This window comes from Danio rerio, chromosome 6 (genome assembly GCF_049306965.1).
Source record: "Danio rerio strain Tuebingen ecotype United States chromosome 6, GRCz12tu, whole genome shotgun sequence".
Taxonomy (NCBI): Eukaryota; Metazoa; Chordata; class Actinopteri; order Cypriniformes; family Danionidae; genus Danio; species Danio rerio.
This window is the reverse complement of record NC_133181.1, coordinates 44,697,608-44,717,500: the sequence shown is the minus strand read 5'-3', so window position 1 is coordinate 44,717,500 and position 19,893 is coordinate 44,697,608. Positions and strand designations below refer to the sequence as shown.

At 35.3% G+C, this 19,893-nt stretch overlaps 1 protein-coding gene across 1 annotated transcript in view; it reads left to right on the top strand.

Moving 5' to 3' along the window:
• Positions 1 to 19,893, top strand: part of tex264a (testis expressed 264, ER-phagy receptor a) — a 144,845-nt gene that overhangs the window by 122,349 nt on the left and 2,603 nt on the right. Inside the window, exon 3 of the mRNA NM_205661.1 lies at positions 4,383 to 4,563. Within this exon, the coding sequence (NP_991224.1) occupies positions 4,383 to 4,563 (181 nt within the window). The remainder of the gene's footprint in view (positions 1 to 4,382; positions 4,564 to 19,893) is intronic.

Here is a 19,893-nt window from a genome sequence, read left to right as displayed (position 1 = left end):
AGGTTACTGACAAATTAAAAGTCCTTATGCAGGCTTCTGTATACACCCTATTGTCATAGAAATATGCACATAATTTTATTTCTGTAATCATTTGTGTAAAATTTAAAAGATATTCTTATGAGTTATGTATTACATAACTTATTTTACTTTATTTATTTTACCTACATTTGAATACATACTTTTGGTCCAAAATTGTCCTAAAAATAATGTCACAATGCCGAAAATTATAACTGATATTTTTATGCAATATATATAGTCTCTTATAGGGCTGGGCCTAAAATCAAAAACTCAATTAATTGAACATTTTAACTTGATTATGATAAATGAACGGTTATTTTTATTTATTTCTAAAAAAAAATGTTGCCCTCATAGTAAAGGTCTGCAAATTTCCGAATAAAGCGCGGGAGCGGTCGGTAACTGGTGTAATTTTGAATTTGATTGAAAGAAACACATACTAAATACTATCTATTATTATTTATTGAACAATGAACAACTAAAATTAATCCCCGCTGCCCACACCTGTCACTACTATTAAACTGACCAATCACAAAGCTTGCACTACATGTCATCATGATGTGTAGTTGCGTTGTTTTGAGAGGTGTGCAGGTATGCAAGTGCACAAAAGCAGTAGCGCACTATACATGTGCACTTGACGCAGAAGTATAAATCAGCCTTAACAGAGCAGGGTCACATAACTCCACACACGGTAAAAGTAAATGAAAAAAAAATCGTCCTGGATAAATTTGATCGATTTTAGGTTATGAATGCCGATTTTGATTACTTTACGATTAATCGGCCAGCCCTAGTCTCTTAAATTTTACAGTGTAATACTTCAAAGGTAAATATGGAGTTTTTTAATGACTATTTTATCTTATAACCATCAAGTTATTTTTCTAAATGAATGGCTTGTGTTAACTTTTCACGTGCACATTTGCACATACGTGTGTTTGGGTTCGTCTGTACCTTGTTTTATCGTGGCCCTTGTCGTTTCTATGGACCTTTAACAGCTTTACTGCATCAAAACAAAGCTCTCAGTGTGAAGAGGCAGTCGAATAATGGAAGCACAGTTCTGTCCTGAGGGCTTGGTAGAACATAACATCCTCCATATATATAAATATATCAAATCATTCACAGCACAAAAGAATATTGCAGCCCTGTCTGATGCTGCTAGCATCTACATTTTTATTGCAAAGTATTCACTGCACAAGTATTCTGCTTCTATACGAGGAAGCGTTAATGATGTCTTATGACATGTCGAATCTAATATTCTCAAGTTCTTAGTACTTTAAATCTGTTCTTATGTGAATGCAATTGGAAACAATGAGCTTCTAGCCAGTTGCATGTTAACTTTACGATCTACATAATGATTTGGATCTAAAAATAAACCTAACGCATGACTTAATGTGCATTTGCTCTGGAAATATGGAATTAAATAAATAAATTTGGATCCTCTCTGATAAGTCGCAGTGGTTTATTTACATCCTAATGCCTGTTTAAAGATCACAAACAAACAATACTCCTCAAAGCCTTAACCTTCGTCCATGATTTCACGCGTAGCAGTTTTATTTGCGCAACTGCCTGACCAGCTTACTGTTTAGCATTGTTCTTTCAGATCATTACAGTGGCATTTGGTCTAATCCTTAATGAGGCCGCTTCATTAAAAGCAGACTAATTGCTGTAAACTCCTGCCTCATCCAGCTGCAAAGTTGTCAAAAGGCTGGTGTGTTTGATCAGTAAAGGTCTGACCTAAGTTTGATTCTAATGAGGCGGGACATCATTGAAGGTCTTTTTGCGGAGGACAGTGCCATTCCCGTCTTAGCAATTATGAACAGGAATAATTAGTACTGAATGTATTAAAGAGCAAATAGCTTGATGTCACCACTAATCTCTCAGCGCATGGTTTGTTGTTTATATAACCATTAAGTTGCCAGAAAATATCAATAGCTAAATTGTGTTAGTCAAAAAAGGCACAGTGTAATGTTTTTGCCACTAGAGGGCGTGTGTTCACAACAAACAAGGCATAATCAGTGTTAGTTCTGACAGCAAGTTTTGATTTAGTCTTAGTCTTTTGACTAAAATTCCATTTTAGTTTTAGTCATATTTTATTCTTCTGAATCATTTTAGTTTTGGTCTAGTTTTAGTCAACTAAATTTCATAAGATTTAGTTTTTTATTAAAGTTGTCATCATCACTTAATTTTTATTTAGTTTTCATCTAGTTTTCATCAGTTTATGACAAAAAATTTTTTTCAATGGAATTAAGTCCAATGATGTGGTGACTGAGGCCCTGTCCACACGAATGTGAGTATTTTCAAAACCATTTTTTTAATGTGGTTTGGCTCTTTGTCAACACAAAAACACAGTTTTTGAAAACACTGGCCAGGGTGAAGATATTACAAAACTCTGTGTAGTCATGTGACAACTACAACCAGAGTTTTTGCATCGTGACGTAAACATGCGCACTGTTTTCTGCTTTCTGATTGGCCAATATTGCTTGGTTCTTATATCTGCATTAACTTGTATGCAATGTACTTGCGCACAAACTTTAATCTGCATTTGGTGTGAACCCAGCATAAAGGGCTTTTATCTCCCCCTGTTAGTTTGGCGTACACTTAACATGCATCACAGAGTGTTTTTGCATTTTCTCGTGGATAGAGTTTTTTTTTTTTAATGAAGGCAGGGAAAACTCTGTTTATAAAAATACCCATGTATGTTTGGACATGGGAGTGTGGAATCACAGGAGTTGTCATCTTCATTACATCCTATGGGACTCCTGCAGAAACCACGTTTATGGATGAGCTAAAGAGTAAATGCTGTTCATGATGAGAGCACTGTTTTCTCATACTAAATAGATTTAGATAACATGCAATAGATTTGGACGATGTTGACCAATTTGGCATTGTACAATGTCTAATGTGAAACATTGCGATGGAATCTTCATCATAGGTGGCAGTAAATTATTTATGAATAATGCATTCATTCATAACAAATTTATTATTTGTAGCCTACCACTTCATAACCAGCAGGAACCAATCAACAGTGTCTGAGGTTTTCGCTAATATGACTAAATACAAACGTGAAAGTGAAGGATTGAAGCAGTGTACTGAGACTGACACGTTACCTGATCGAAGAGTCGTTAGATAGAGACGAGATTAGTATCACGTTTAACAACTATAGTGAGACGCGATCCAGCGGTATATCCTTGATAAATGTCTGACATGCACTGCACTTTGGGGTTTTGTGCTCAAAGCACCCACTGACTGCCTGGAGCTCTGACATGCGCATATGCTAGAGCACATGACAGAGGGTGAGTGTGTTGTCGCGTGATGTGTTTCAGCGGTGTAGTGTGGATTGAGGGCTTTTCAGTAATGCTATATGAAACGCCAGTGTGGATGTGGCTAGTTTTTGTTCTAAAATGTTATTTTAAAACTAAGAAGTATTTTTAAAACTAAGTGTATATTTTTCACGAGCGGGTTGGTGCTGCAATGTGGCAGGGCGGAGGATCGCAATGCTGGCTCAGTTTTGTTTATCGACCCAGCCTTAACAATAACATGCAACACATTTATGCATCTTTGGTGTTTCCCTTGTTTTCTATAGACCAAACTAAAAATCTAGACAGGGATTTGTATCACTAGTTAAATTTGCATATATATTTTTTAGCAACATTTTTAGAAACACTTGGCATAATGCAAGTACACAAATCAGCTAAATATATAATAATGTTCTTTTGGGATTTTGAATAAAAAATATAAATACAGTATTGTGCCTGTACAGAATTTAATCTTTTTTTTCTGCAGCATCTGTTACTGTATAAAAGCAACATGAATTTTGATTACAGGGGCCTAAATTCTAGCCGAAAAAAAAACAAGAAAGACTTTCTCTGAAAGAAAAAATATTATCAGGCATTTTGTAAAAATTTCCTTGCTCTGTTAAACATCATTTTTGAAATATTTAAAAAAGGAGAAAAATTAAAAGGATGGCTAATAATTCTGACTTCAGCTGTACATGTATATTCTGTATTTACAGTACTGTATCTCCATACCTTGATTTTAGTAGACATCCATCAAACCTTAGTTTGCTTTGTCCAGTTGAGAGGTTTGAATCTTATTAAAATGTAGCAGTTTGGTGTTTTGTTTTCAGTCTAAGACTACGTCTGTACTAATATAGAAAAATTTGAAATACTCCACCCTTCCTGCATTAAGATCTATGCTTAGACTTTATTGTTTTACATTTTACGTTACGGCTTTTTTGTTTTTAAGTTTTTAAATGGACAAAGATCAGCTTTGTTTCCATCCATCTATGTTAATGCTAAATGAAAATGACAAGATGTGCATTTAAATCCATATGATGTAACATCATTTTTCTCTTTTTGTTTCTCCTGTAGGAGAGGAGTCTAAATGCGTGCCCATTCCTGGAGATATGCAGAGGAGGTCTGATCCATTACATGTGTCCTCTGGAGAAGCAGGAGGAATTCTGTGTGCCTGAACTTCTGGAGAAGAAAGCATCTGATGACACAGAGGAAACAGTGGAGTGTGAAGAAGCTGATGTCACAGAGATGGTGTCAGGTATGTATTTTTATTACTTTAATCATTGAGCCAGTATGAAGAAGAATTTAGAAATAAACAATTCAACTATTCTGACTGTGTTGTAATACTTTGTTTTAGTTGTTTATAATGTACAGTATATAGGCAACCTTAAGCCTATGTGATATTATGAGATATAACCATATGTTTTTTTTGTATTATTGTATTAATGTTATCTTAATACTGAACAGTAACAATAATAATGGTGACAATTTACAATATTGTATTATTATATGAAATATAATGAAAACATTTATAAAAAAACAACAAGATTTTATTTAAAGTTGTGCAATCAAATTGTTAAAAAATAGTGCTAATTATGTAATGTAATGTAATGTGTATTTAAATGGCCAAACACTCAGAACACTTCACAATCATGAGGGGGGTCTCTCCACATCACCACCAGTGTGCAGCATCCACTTGGATGATGTGACTGCAGCCACAGGACAATGGCACCAGTGCGCTCACCACACACCAGCTATTGGTGGAGTGAAAAGACAGTGATAGAGCCAATGGGTGGGGATGATTAGGAGGCCAATAGAGGGAATTTGGTCAGGACACCAGGGTTACACCCCTACTCATTATGAGAAGTGCCGTAGGATTTTTAATGACCCACAGATAGTCAGGACCTCAGTTTAGCATCTCATCCAAAAGACTGCAGTCACTGACAGTATAGTGTCCCCTTCACTAAACTGGGGGATTTGGAGTCACACAGACCTCAGGTTGAGCGCCCCCTGCTGGCCTTACTAACACCACTTCCAACAGCAACCTAGTTTTCCCATGTGGTCTCCCATCTAGGTACTGACCAGGCTCAGCCCTGCTTAGCTTCAGTGATTAACCTGGTCTTGAGCTGTAGGGTGATAAGTGATAAGGCTGTGGCCATGTCATTATATTTAGACTTTTTTTTTTTATTTATATATTTTTTATTTATATTTATTATTATTATTATTATTATTATTATTAGTAGTAGTAGTAGTAGTAGTAGTAGTAGTAGTAGTAGAAGTAGTAGTAGTAGTTAATAGCATTAACAATTCAGATTTATATGTCTTCTTGTTATTATTATATTAACTAAAATCTAATTATTTGAAGGTTTTACATTTATATTCTACAATGCCGAAAATATCTAAATAATAATTTAGGGCATCACGGTGATGCAGTGGGTAGCACGATCACCTCACAGCAAGAAGGTCGCTAGTTTGAGCCCTGGCTGGGGCTCAATTTTGAATCTTTAGAAATCTATCAAGGGTTTGTTTCAAAACGTTTTTTCATTCATTCATTCATTTTCTTGTCGGCTTAGTCCCTTTATTATTACGGGGTCGCCACAGCGGAATGAACCGCCAACTTATCCAGCAAGTTTTTACACAGCGGATGCCCTTCCAGCCGCAACCCATCTTTGGGAAGCATCCACACACACTCTCACACACTACGGACAATTTAGCCTACCCAATTCACCTGTACCACATGTCTTTGGACTGTGGGGGAAACCAGAGCACCCGGAGGAAACCCACGCGAAGGCAGGGAGAACATGCAAACTCCATACAGAAACGCCAACTGAGCCGAGGTTCGAACCAGCGACCTTCTTGCTGTGAGGCGAAAGCACTACCTACTGTGCCACTGCCTCGCCAACGTTTTTTCAGTTCTCACTATTTACTCTATTAATTTATTTTTGTTCGTGTCATTATACCTATTAAAGCTTCAGATTTTATTCATCATTTCAGTGTGTTGACGCATCTATTTCATAAATAAGTGTTAAAAATCTGGATATTCCATAAACAAAAACCAGCATCACGAAAATCATTCCATTAAAACACTGCACAAGCTGTCTTTTCATGTGTGTCCCTTGTCTAATAATATCACGGTCTAACAAAGTAAAACAGCAGCTGTGCTTTTTACCGCGTTACACACAAAGAAAAAGACAGATGGCTCGTGTTATTACCATGTTCAATGTCCAGTCGTTCAGTCGTCCCTCCTGAGGATCCCAAACTGACACCCTCATTCTGAGCATTACAGATCTGTCAGAACTGGCAAGAAACATTAAAAGCCATTCATCATGTGCGTTTATTCCAGAGCAATCTCACAGCAGTGTGTGGGGTAACGTCTCTGTTGTGAGCCGACAAGCTCGGTGAAACAGAGAAAAATGAGAGTCACAGCAGCGGTTGTTCACAATTCACTCTGTGGTCAGTAAAACAAATGGCTGTGAAGATTGATGCTAAAGTCCGAGGGCTGTTTTCTGCTCCGCACAGCTAAACAGAGTCATTACTCCAGAGGGACAACAGCTAAGCCCAGTGTGTGTGTGTATGTGTGTGTGTGTGTGTGCTTATTTGCTTAGTTTGTGTATGTTTTAATGTGTGTATGTGTGTGCTCAGTGTGTGTTTGTGTATATGTGTGTGTGTTTAGAATGTGTGTGCAGTGTGTATGTTCTGAATGTGTCTCTGTGGTTGTGCTTGCCTGTTTGTTTGTGTATTTGTGTGTGTGTGTGTGTGTGTGTGTGTGTGTGTGTGTGTGTGTGTGTGTGTGTGCGTGCGCGCATGGGTGTCTGTGTGTGAGTGTGTGTTTGTGCACATGTACTTTATGTATGTGTTTGTGCATGTGTGTGTGAATGTGTATGTTTGTGTCTAAGTGCATGTGCTTGTAGGCTTAGTTTGTTTGTGTGTGCATGTGTGTGTGTTTAGAACGTGTGTGCAGTGTGTGTCTAGAATGTATGTCTGTTGTGGACTTGCATATGTATGTGCTAGTGTGTGCTTGGGTATGTTTGTGTGTGAGTGTGTTTGTTCACATGTATTGTATTGTATTTGTGTATATATACAATATTTCCTGCATGTGTGTGTGTTCAAAATGTGTATTTGTGTGTGCATGATCCTTGTGTGTGTTTGTGTGCATGTGTGTATTTAGAATGTGTGTGCTTGGTATGTGTGTTTGCTTATTGTGTGTGTTTGTGTGTGTGTCTGTATGAGTGTGTGTGTGTATATGTGTGATTGTGTTTGTGTGGGTTCAGATTGTGTGTGTGTGTGTGTGTGTGTGTGTCCGCGCCTGCCTTCAGCTCTCTTAATTAAAGGGCTTTCAATCACAGCTGCTCAGCTGGATCTGTCAAGTGCAGGTTGTGAATCAAACTCCTTGGTTTGGAGGATTGCAGGGCAGTTGAGCACATCTCTCTCTTCATCCGTTCCTCTTCTCCCATCTTTAACTTGAACTTTAGATTTTCGCTTTGAGAAATGCCTCCATCAAGGCTTGGCTTTCGGTGCAGGTAGCTGAAGCTGATTGGCTGCGTTCAGCGAGTTCAGTGTGAACCTGCACTGACCTTTGTTCACAACAGTATAAACGCATACACCATTGGATCTGGGATGAATTGTGCTTTCACAGTAACATCATGTAGCCATACTAAAATGTACTCAACATTTGAGAAGACTGTATAGTACCTTGACTGACCAAACAAATATATGTTTTATTTTTATATATACAGTTGAAGTCAAAATTATTAGCCCTCCTGTGATTCTTTTTCAAATATTTCCCAAATCATGTTTAAGGGGTCCTGAAACCCCCCTCTTTTGGTTCAAGTCTACCTCAGAATTAAAAAAAAGCTTCATAATGGCAGTGGAGTGCTGCAAGCAGAGGAAAGAGTGAGCATGACCGACAAAGCAGGGCAGAAAGAGGGGAGTAAACAACTGTTGTCAGTTGGTGCACAAAATGAGAACACAGTCTGCCATTCTCCAGCATTCATGTACAGCTCTCCTAACAAAAACACTTGCTGCAAACCAGCTTAAAGCTTTGCTGTATATCGGGCCTGACAGAATCGCGGGGAAAAATATGCAACAAACCCCTTGAATCATGAAAACAAACACATACGTCCTGTGCCTGACAGATGCAGTTTCACCCAGTCATTGGGTCACAGCTTGGCAGGTCTGCCTTGCTCTCGGAAAGCACTTTCTCTTATGAATAATTAAGAAGCAGGATCTTCTCATAGGATGAGAAAACTTCACTATGAATAACAGTGAGAAACCGAGGCGACATCACTCCACTAGCAGACTTGCGCTACATCACTAATTTTGATCCTGCCGCAAAAATGATTTTAAACCTTGAAGATTAAATTAGCTGATTAAAGCTTAAAATTATCCGGTTTTCCCCACAATTAAAGCTGACAGTTGCGAATGTTGTCTTAACTTATGCTCAACAAGCACAAATCTGTTAAAATGTCCAAAAAAAGTACTCCAGGGTGTTCTGAACCTTTAAAAGAGAAGGATTTTTTTTTCACAGTATTCACTACAATATTTTTTTCTTCTAGAGAGTCTTATTTGTTTTATTTTGGCTAGAATAAAAGCATTTTTTTATTTAAAAAAAAAACAAAAACATTTTAAAGTCAAAATTATTACCCCCCTTAAGCTATATATTTTTATTGTCTACAGAACAAACCTGTTATACAACGACTTGCCTAATTACACTAACCTGCCTAATTACCCTATTTAAGCTTTTAAATGTCAATTTAAGTTCAATACTAGCATCGTGAAAAATATCTAGTCAAATATTATTTACTGTCATCATGGCCAAGATAAAAGAAATCAGTTATTAGATATGAGTTAATAAAACTATTATGTTTTGAAATGAGTTGAAAAAAAATCTGTCCGTTAAACTGAAATAGACTCTTTTCACATTTTCGTGTTTCTCAGCAGGGGAAGTCGTCATAGTTAGCAGTAAATGAGAGAGTACAACAAATGATTATTTTACAATCTTATTTGCTCAAATAAATAAAGGAAAACGCCTTGATGATGTTGTCAAGAACTTTAAAGCAAAGATGATATACTACATATACTGTATAAATGTTCATACTTTGGTTTTTAAATCTAAATAAAACTTTCAAAGATTTAAAATGCTCATGACATGCAGTTAAACAAGTCATAACAGGCTTGTGAAAAGGGTCCATCTGTGAAAAATATATATACACAGGAGGGTTAATATTTCAGGAGGGCTAATAATTCTTACTTCAACTGTATATTTTCTGGGGGATAAAAATAAGTTATCAACACGTCACCAATTTTCTCAGAAATCATATTTCTAGAGGTTCTGTTGACTTGAATTTTTCACCCGATGTTGATAACAACCAAAGAAATCCATATATGCAAATAAAATAATCTAATGAGTTTACAAATTTATGTTACAAGTTATGTGTAATAAAGTGAATTGACACAGAAAAAAGTTTTGAACACATGAAGAAAGGGAGGTGCAGAAAGGCAGTGAAAGCCCAGACAGCAACTGAAATTTCTCAGTAGTTATTCAGCAACTCTCTGCCCTTCGTCAGTGTAAATGAACATTAGCTGCTTCAGTCCAACATCTACTTTATCAGGATGGTGAAGATGAAACCATGGGTGGTTATTTCAGCAAGACCATGATCCAAAACACAGCCAAGCAAACTGCCAACAGCTAAAAAATCCACCCTGGTTTCATCTTCATCATCCTGCTAATGTAGATGTTGGACTGAAGCAGCTAATTTTCATTTACACTGACAAACGGCAGAGGGTTCTGATCAACTACTAAGAGATTTCAGCTGCTGTCTGGGCTTTCACTGACTTTCTACACCTTCCTTTCTTCATGTGTTCAATACTTTTTTTCCTGTGTCATTTCATGTTATTATATATATATATATATATATATATATATATATATATATATATATATATATATATATATATATATATATATATATATATATATATATATATATATATAACATCCAATGAAAATTTCATGTCAACAGCACCTTTTGAAATATGCTTTCTGAGAAAAATGGTGACGTGTTTAATACTTACTACCCCCACCTTATATATATACACACACACACTATTTTACATAATTAGTAGATCTCTTTCTCACTTTGTCTCATTCTCAGTGTTTTCTTCAACTTTAGCTACTGTATTATTTTTCGTAGTTCTTTTCACCTTCAAAATCCCTTCTGTCTGAAACATTTTACTGAACAAAAATCCTGAAGCTTGGCTAACAATCCCACTGGACCCAATTTAGAAACTAATTCAGGCAAATGTGATTTAAGAGGCTTTGCGTAGAAAGATGTGCTTCAGCTTTGTTCAGATCTCAAACTGTTTAGAGATTCTGCAAGCAATTTCCTGCACAGGAAGGTCTTCCTCACAAATCCAATATTTGACCTCCTACTGTACTGCCAAAAGAATGAATCTTGTTTATACAGTGATATGCAATGCTGCGATGAAATTTGAGCATTACTTTTTTTCTTACCATTTTTATTTATAGATCCTGATATCTATCATCCTGTAATTTATTTCAGTTTAATTTATGTTTATTTGTATAGCACTTGGCATGGTACATGTAATTCAAAAATAACTTCACAGATAAGGTATGTTCCTACTTTACAAGTTAGAGCAATGTGTTAATCACAGGTCTATGTCAGTATGGCTATATTCCTGTAAGTTTACAGATATAATTATGAGGCAGCATGACAGTATTGAGCAGATATGTGCATGACTAAAGAAGTGTTTAAATTCTGTGATTTTTATAACATAGAAAATATTCATTTAAATGAGAGATTTGTGAGGGGTGTACTTATATATGCTGAGCACTGTATTTCACAAATATGACTATCGAGACGGGCAAACAGGGATTCATTCCATTGCCATTCAATATAATAGAATGAACAGTTTTTTTATCAGCCACATACTGTAGATGATAAGTCATTATTTTTCAGACAGAGTCAATATAGCTGATACCCGTTTGTTGGCTTTGCTGATGCATTTTTCAGAGATATAAAAATGATCTAAATTGGACGGATTTAATTTATATAATAGATGTATTATAATAAAAGAAACAAAAGCAAGTTAATAAGTATATAACCCATCTTTATATGCAATACAAATCACTATATACTATATTAATATTTTAGTTCTGTGGTTGAATAGTATTTATTTGCTTAATATTCTAATAACTTTTTTTATTAATGTTTTCCCACATTAAATACTATAGTAATTTATAGTAAGGAATATATTGTTTTGTAATTTGTGGTAATTATAGTTGCAACAAATATAGTAATAGAAACAAATTAACTGTTAATAATTCTTTTAAAAATATCTATTACTAAGAGTTGCTACAGTTTAGTAAAAGACAAAATAGTTCATCAGTTCATAACTATATTAGTTTAATATTATTAACTATAGTAATTCTTATTAATGTGATGCATTATTGTTTTTTTTCTATATTTTGCCACAAAAGGATTTTAAATAAGTAAACTAAATACAACAACATTAGGATAAGGAATTAGTTTATTATACTTAATCCTACAATTAGACAACTATTATGTTTTCTTTGTGTATGTGGATATGTAAATCAAGTAATGTGTTTTAACTAATAATTTCTATTTACATAATTTGAGTACCAAAACACATAGTTCCTTGCACAGATGTGAAATTATAGTTAAGATATATAATAATGAAATAATGACTGAAATAGTAAACTGTTCACAGTCTAATCAATGGCAGTAGCACGGATAGCCTTAATCGCCATATTTGTGAAATAGTAGGTGGTGATAATGCTCCTAAGGAGTTAGTTTCGTAATTATCTGTCATTGAACATATATGATTCGCCCCGGCCTAGATTGTGTGGCCAGAATTGTGTTTCCTTAAACATGTATCTCATTCTCACTTGAATCGATTCTGAGCATAATTTTTAACAACAGTCATAGCTGTGTGCTTTACTATCAGCCGTACTCTGCTTGCATCTAATTTCTTTCTGATACCATCTGAACTGAAAACTACCATTTATAAAGTTTGTTTCTTGCCACTGTCGCCACTGGCTTGCTTGGTTTGGGACTCGTGGAACTGTGCATCAATGGATTTGCTCTTCAGTGTTTGGACTCAGCAGTGAAAAAATAAACCACACTGAAATGAACTAAACTGAACTTTAACTCTGGAAACTGGTGTGGCACAGTTTAAATTTTGAGCTTCTATGTTAAGCTGCTTTGACACAATCTGCATTGGAAAAGCACTATAGAAATTAACATAAATTGAATTGAATAAAGTTAACCCCCTTAGAACTTAAATTTCACTTTCAGTTTTGATCGTACAGATAAGATGAATTATGTGTTATGTGTCTCCTTTTTTTTGTGTACACTCACAACAATAACAAACGCTCAGGTATGACTCACTGCATAGTAATGATAGTTCACGCCTTCTCGCATATACCAATTTCACTCAAAAAGTGACTTAGAAATTTGTATTCATTATATTGTTTTCTGTGAGCTAGTAAACAAGATGATTGTCACATCATTTTGAAGCAAAAACACTGGGCTACAAGATCCAGTTCTCAAAAGTCTTGTGCAGAAATGTTCTCTGTGTGTTTCACGGCCTTGTTTCAATGACTTCAAAATTTTTTTACTAACCAGGCAGAAACATTTCTTTCTCAAAAACACAAACACATACAAATGCTCTGCCTTATGAATATATGAGTGTATGGTTAATAACCAGCCTACAGCTTTATGGGATCAGTGATAGACCAGATTTTTCCATCACTTCACGGTGTTTCTATGGTTTTTGAATGATTTTAAAGATGATTTTTAAAAGTCATTTTGCTAATAAAATACCCAGGTTTAACTGTGGAGGATGAAGGAACAATACATCCATTTAGATCAGTTATTTCTCTTCCAGAAAGCATCCGTGTGCAGCTTTTTGGTTCAATGTCTAATATTTTTGCCTTTTCTGAATTTAACAGATGAAAATTATTCTCACAATCTGTTAACATTGATAGTTTTGACATTTCACCTGGTTTTGATGAAATATATATCTGAGTATCATCATCGGTGCAGTAAAAACTAACCGCATGTTTCAAATAATACTGACAAAGTGCCAAAATAAAAAAAAAATAATAATAATAAAAAAGACGCAAGGAGGCTTAAAACAGATCCTTGTGGCACTGCACATACTGTAAAGACAATTTGAATGATTCCCCATTTAAATTAACAAATCAGCACTGGTCTGACAGATAAGATTTACACCATCTTATGATAATGTTATGATCTATATCAAAAGCAACAGATCAAGTTAAACATAATGGGAGTTAAAAAATAGGGGATTGTTGTCTTTGTCTGATGCAAGAAGCAGGTAATTTGTAATTGCAGTATCTGTACTATGATGTAGCCTAAAACCTGAGTACAGTATACTGAGTTCAATGAAAAGAGTGTAATCACTATGCTATTTATTGCCATAGTGCTGCTAAATGTCCACAGTGTCTTATTTTCAGTCTTTAATCTCGTGTGGTCTCGGGCAGGCTGGGATCTGTCTAGAACCGAAGCCGATAATGATAGTAAGGTGAGTTATTAAGATATGAGAGTGATTAGGAAAAGTGTCTTGTGTGAGCTCTCAGATGTGACAATGATCTTTTGGAGGGTGTCATCCAGGCTGTGAACAGAGCTAATTCTAGTGTCAAGAGCACCGAAGGGACATTGCGCTCAATCTGAAGGACAAGCACAGGCAGATTCACCAACACCGGAAAGCCCAGGCTAATCTTAGCGGTGCCCTTTTGGGTTGTGAAAAGGTTTCTCGCTTACTCCGGCTGAGAGGTTATAATTAGGTGTGGTGACTAGGACATAGAGAGGAAGAAGCCATCTAACTAGACTGGTTTAGATGAACAGTGTGGTTGATAGTTAATAACTAAGAATCACAAACATTTCTATTTTTTTGATTATGTAAAAAGTCTTTAAAATATAAAAGATAAAGGTATACAAATGAAATGACAAAGATCTATCTGTCTGTCCGTCCGTCCGTCCGTCCGTCCCTATCTATCTATCTATCTATCTATCTATCTATCTATCTATCTATCTATCTATCTATCTATCTATCTATCTATCTATCTATCTATCTGTCTGTCTGTCTGTCTGTCTGTCTGTCTGTCTGTCTGTCTGTCTGTCTGTCTGTCTGTCTGTCTGTCTGTGTCTATCTATCTAATCTATCCATCTATTGATTCATCTATTCATCTATCTATCTGTCGATCCATCTATCCATCTGTCTGTCTGTCTGTCTATCACACTAGTAGTATTGCGATATGGCTGTATATCGGCAGTGGTGTGAGGCGTATGTTGACACCAGGCCGCAGGGCGAGTGCCTTAGTGTCCCACCAGTGACGCTATACAGCCATATCGCACTTCTACGAGTGTGATATTGCGTTTATACATTTATACAACAGTTTGACGGCATAATCGTGTATATAAAACAATAGAAAATAAAACAGCAGAAACCATTGCTACTTTACCAACTTCATTTTAGAGCTTAGTATTTGAATGGTTCTCTAGCATAATGTCTAAAATGATGACAAAACAGGTGATTTTGCTGACATTTAAAGATTAAAAGGCTGAACGGCATGAAATGCCTTCAGTCTAGTAACTTTTCCCAGTATTTCTCTGTTGCAATTGGGATATCACAATAATTTACCCCAAAAAAGTCAAAGCAGTGCAAAAACTACCCGTTTCTGTGGCATAAATACATCACTACAAAATACAAAAGACAGAGATCGACTTAGGATGTCACTTACCTGATTTATAATGATTTGTTCAGTTGTAGTTTGAAACCTACGAACATACCTGAGAACCTGAGAACATAGTTATTCGTACCGGAGGACTTATTATGCAGTCTCTGATGCCATCTTGTTGCAGAACATCAACCGTCACTTTCTTTGGTCTGTTCAGACAGGCTGATGGCAGCCATTGCACTGAATCTGACTGACAATGTTAAATATTTTAAAATAGGCACTATCTTTATAAATAAACTGCATAATCTACATTCTTAACAACTACATTCTCAACTAAAAAAGCCTCAGAAGAACATTATGTTGTCCAACAGCTGCAATATTTGTCAAACTGAAAAGTGTTCTCTGCTTGTCGCTGTATGTGGGCAGAATAATACACAAGGGATAAGGGTGGAGAGGTTGGACGAGTGCTGTTATTTGCTAAATATCGTACGGCTATCAGCCAATCAGATTTAAGAACCAGACTGAACTGTTATATTTGCATTATTCTTTATTTTTTCTTATTTTTACACAGTCTTTACAGTTTTTTTTATGAAATCTATAAAAATTTAAGGTAACTTTCTCATAATAATAACTTAATCAGCATAAAGATAGAAATAAGGGTGAGGTTGCACCAGCTGTTCGTAAGTTCTTTCCTAAACTGGAATGTGAAGTCTACACTAGGGGTTTAGTAACTGCTTGCTAATTTGTAACTAAATTTAGGTCGTAAATTTAGGCAAACTTTAGTTAGTTGGTCGTAAGCTCTCTGTAAAGTCATGCAGTCGCATTGAATGATCTAATATCGAATAATAAACATTTAAATTGTTAACTGCTTTATAATTTTGCAACTAATGCGCCTATATAACTGTCCTATGAAAATGAAATGACAAATTACATTACAGTCAGTCACCATTACAGACGACGCACATACCTGCATCACAAGCCGTGAAAGCACAGAAAGTACAAATGAAGTTATCAAAACATTAAACTTGATTTTTATATATATATATATATATATATATATATATATATATATATATATATATATATATATATATATATATATATATATATATATATCCAACAGGATATATATAAAAGGGAGAATAACTCTTCTTCATTATCATCGCAAGCTCCTCAATGTAAACTAATTTCACTGTCTTCTCTTTTTTACTATTATACATGGGGGGATGTTGCTGTAAATATTTAGTTGGACCTTAGCGTTGCATTTAAACTAAGTTCAGTGATGCAACACAAAAATATTTAGTAGTGTGTAAGTTATAACTTACTGTAGCGTTCCTTTAAGTCACAACTAGGCTACATTTTAATGTATGCACTGCTGGAACAATCAGCCTATGGTGTTAATATTTTGATTAATCAAATATTCATCTAATTTAGTTAGCCTTTTCTTAGACAGGTTTTATTTACTGTTATAAAAGGACCATTCATCTAGGCTCCTTGTGGACCATTCATTTACTTTGAGTGACATTTATGCATATTTGTGTGGTGTGCAAATATATAAGGTGTGTTGTGGCACCTAATGGGCTTTGAAAAGGTCTTCCCCTCTGTGCTCCTCTCCTCCGCTGCTCTGGATCTTCACAATCAACACTGAGCTCATCTTAATTGAGATGCCATATCTAATATGTTGAGATGGCCAAGATGAGAGCACTATCATTTCTTTCCATCTAAAATAATACAGGCAGGGAGGGACGAGAGGTCACATTCACTGCTGTATTAAAAGAAATTAGGCAGAATGGGAAGTTTTATTCTCATTTAAATGGCTGATATTAGATTCACAGTGTGGGCACTGTCTCTTTTTTCCTTCCTCTCTCTCTCTCTACTTCTTTCATTCTCCATCCTCATGGGGATTTTGTCACTTTATTTGATCATTCGAGGCATTTTAAAATAGTTTTAGCAAGGGTTTGCATTCGCGACCCTCCTAAATGGCACCTTACAAAGAGTTTGTGGCCTCTTGTTTAAAAGATTTAGTGCATTTTTCATGATTCTGCTTCTTGTCTATTTTTAAAGTTACTTTACTCTCCATTTTGGGAAAAACAGCACATTTTCATGAGAAATTTGGTCTGTGGTTAGACTTATGTTCGGTTATCTCTACATAATGAATCTATTTACATGTAAAGCTCTTAAAAAATCTATTTATTATATTATAATATATTACATATTACATTACTTGTTTTGATATGTTTTCTTTTACCCGCTTTCCAGTTTTCTTTGATTGTGAAGCACTTTGTGTGTGTGAAAGGTGCTATATAAATAAACTCTCACTTACTTATTCATCTATTGCTTTATTTAACTGCCATAATACAGTAGTGTGTTTAAGTTATCTTCAACAACTCTATCATGATTTTTACATTTTCCCTAACTATTGATTAACTCTAAATTACTTTTGTTTAACTTGTAACACAGATTTCTTCATGCAAACAACATACCCACAATAAACCATCAAGATCCTGGCTTGACAGCCATATTTATTACAGAAATTAAAACACAGGCATGTTAATGACAATTAAATTTTAAAACAATCAATGCCAATAAAGAAAACACTGATTTCCATGTTGGATTCTAAGTGGACTGCAAAAAAATGCCAAAATACAGGGATTGCAGATATGGAAAATGAAAAATTATAATAATAAACTATAGAATACAAACTGTTGCACTCATTGTAAAGTTTTATTGCTGTGAGTTGAGAACATTAGTTATAGAGTAGAAACAATTTTGCTTAATCCTCCTTTACATTCATCCAGTTGCTAAGACTAGGAGTATCCCGTAAGTGCACAGAGACTCCCAAATGCCTGCAAATGACTGATAATTTCTTGCAAACCGGTCGTTAAATACATTGCACACCCCTCTCGCCCCTACTCAGATACCTCACTCCACCCCTGACACCTATCAACGGGCCTGACTCAGACACACACACACACACAGACAAACACACACACAACGCGCTGCAGACGTTTTGGACGGCCTTCCATACTGGAGCGACTCACCTCAGATTCAACACGCATGATCACATTCATCAAATTTGCTTAAACTAAGCGTCCTAAAGTACTACTGTATTTCACAAGGATTCTGACAACAATGCGAAGCATACGCTTTCATTGCGTTTAATGAGAAAACACGCTAAACTTGGAGGGATCATGCTGAAAGGCAGAGTAATGCCCTGTCTTTGACAGCCCGCGACTTCACCAGACGTACTGAGTACATTTACATAAGACACCAATACTCCGATTTTAATATGATTAAGATAATACTCTTAAATTTCTACCGTGTAGCCTTAAAAGGAACCTTACCTAAAGGAACACGAAATGCGGAGGATTTTCGTTCTGTTTGCCATGCGGTATCAACTTACAACAGAAGTCGAAAGTTAAAAATGAAACACCCGAAATTGCATGAAATTCTGGATAACCTGTGATGTACCTAATTGTTTTATACTGGAACTTTCCTTCAAAAAGTGCTTCCTTGGTCTTATCCACATTTATTGCATGTTGAACACACGTCTACCACAACAGGAAGTAAAAAAAACCTGCTTGCGTTAATTGCGTTAATTTTTTTTTACGCGTTAATTATTTAAAATTAATCGCATGCGTTAACGCGTTAATTTTGACAGCGCTACTATATATATATATATATATATATATATATATATATATATATATATATATATATATATATAACAATAAATATTTTCAGAAATATATTAAAAATCAAAGGCAACAAACGGGGTACAAAATGTTTAAACAAGTAGATGGGAGAGTTTCAGAGATGTGGGCCCCGTCCAACCAATTGAAATAAATAAAACAAAATAACCTATTGTATTGGCCCAACTTCTACCATAACTATCTAAAATAAAAAATATACCAATATTGAAAAGAAAATCTTCACGTCTCTGACACACTACCTTACCTACACTAACATAACCGAAAACTAAAAGTACATTGGAACTCGCCCCTAATCTGGTGTGAATAACAAAAGTGATATTCAAAACACAATGTATGTCGCCAACATCCTTACCTGTCCCACTTTCAAACCTCAGATGTGCGTAAAACTGATGGTGGACAAATGGAGAATAGATAACAAAAATGGACATATACCAAAATGTAACACACTGACTGAACAGATTGAAATGATTCACTGACACACAGCACAGAAATTCTAAGTGTTCTGGCCCAGGCGAGTAGCATCCTTTCACCACTTTAAAGAGAGAGAGAGAGAGAGAGGGAGAGAGAGAGAGAGAGAGAGAGAGAGAGAGAGAGAGAGAGAGACTGGCGAAAGGAGAAAATCATAATTGCAAAACAACACAGGGATGTAACAGCTTACAAAACATTATTCTTTTTTTTTTCTGTAAAACCCAACATTCAACTTTATCAAATAAAATGAGTGTAGTAAACTCAAAATTGACTGAAAGTTAATTCTACTCGTTTGTAAAGAGTTTTGAACTTGGTGTTGACCTTTGTTACTTCAACTTAAATGGAGTAAGTTCACAGTACTCGTATAGATTAGTTTTTAACTCTCAAATATAGTTAGTAGCAATCGGTTTCCTCAAATAGTTTGAGTTGCCTTAAGATATTTAGAAGAATATACTTTAGAAAACTGAAATCCACTCACATCCTTATAGAATTTAGTATGCAAATCAATGGCTATTGCCTTTCTTTCTTTCTTTCTTTCTTTCTTTCTTTCTTTCTTTCTTTCTTTCTTTCTTTCTTTCTTTCTTTCTTTCTTTCTTTCTTTCTTTCTTTTATTTTTTTGGAAATGCTGATAGGTATTCTGTGTTGGTACAATTATGTATGT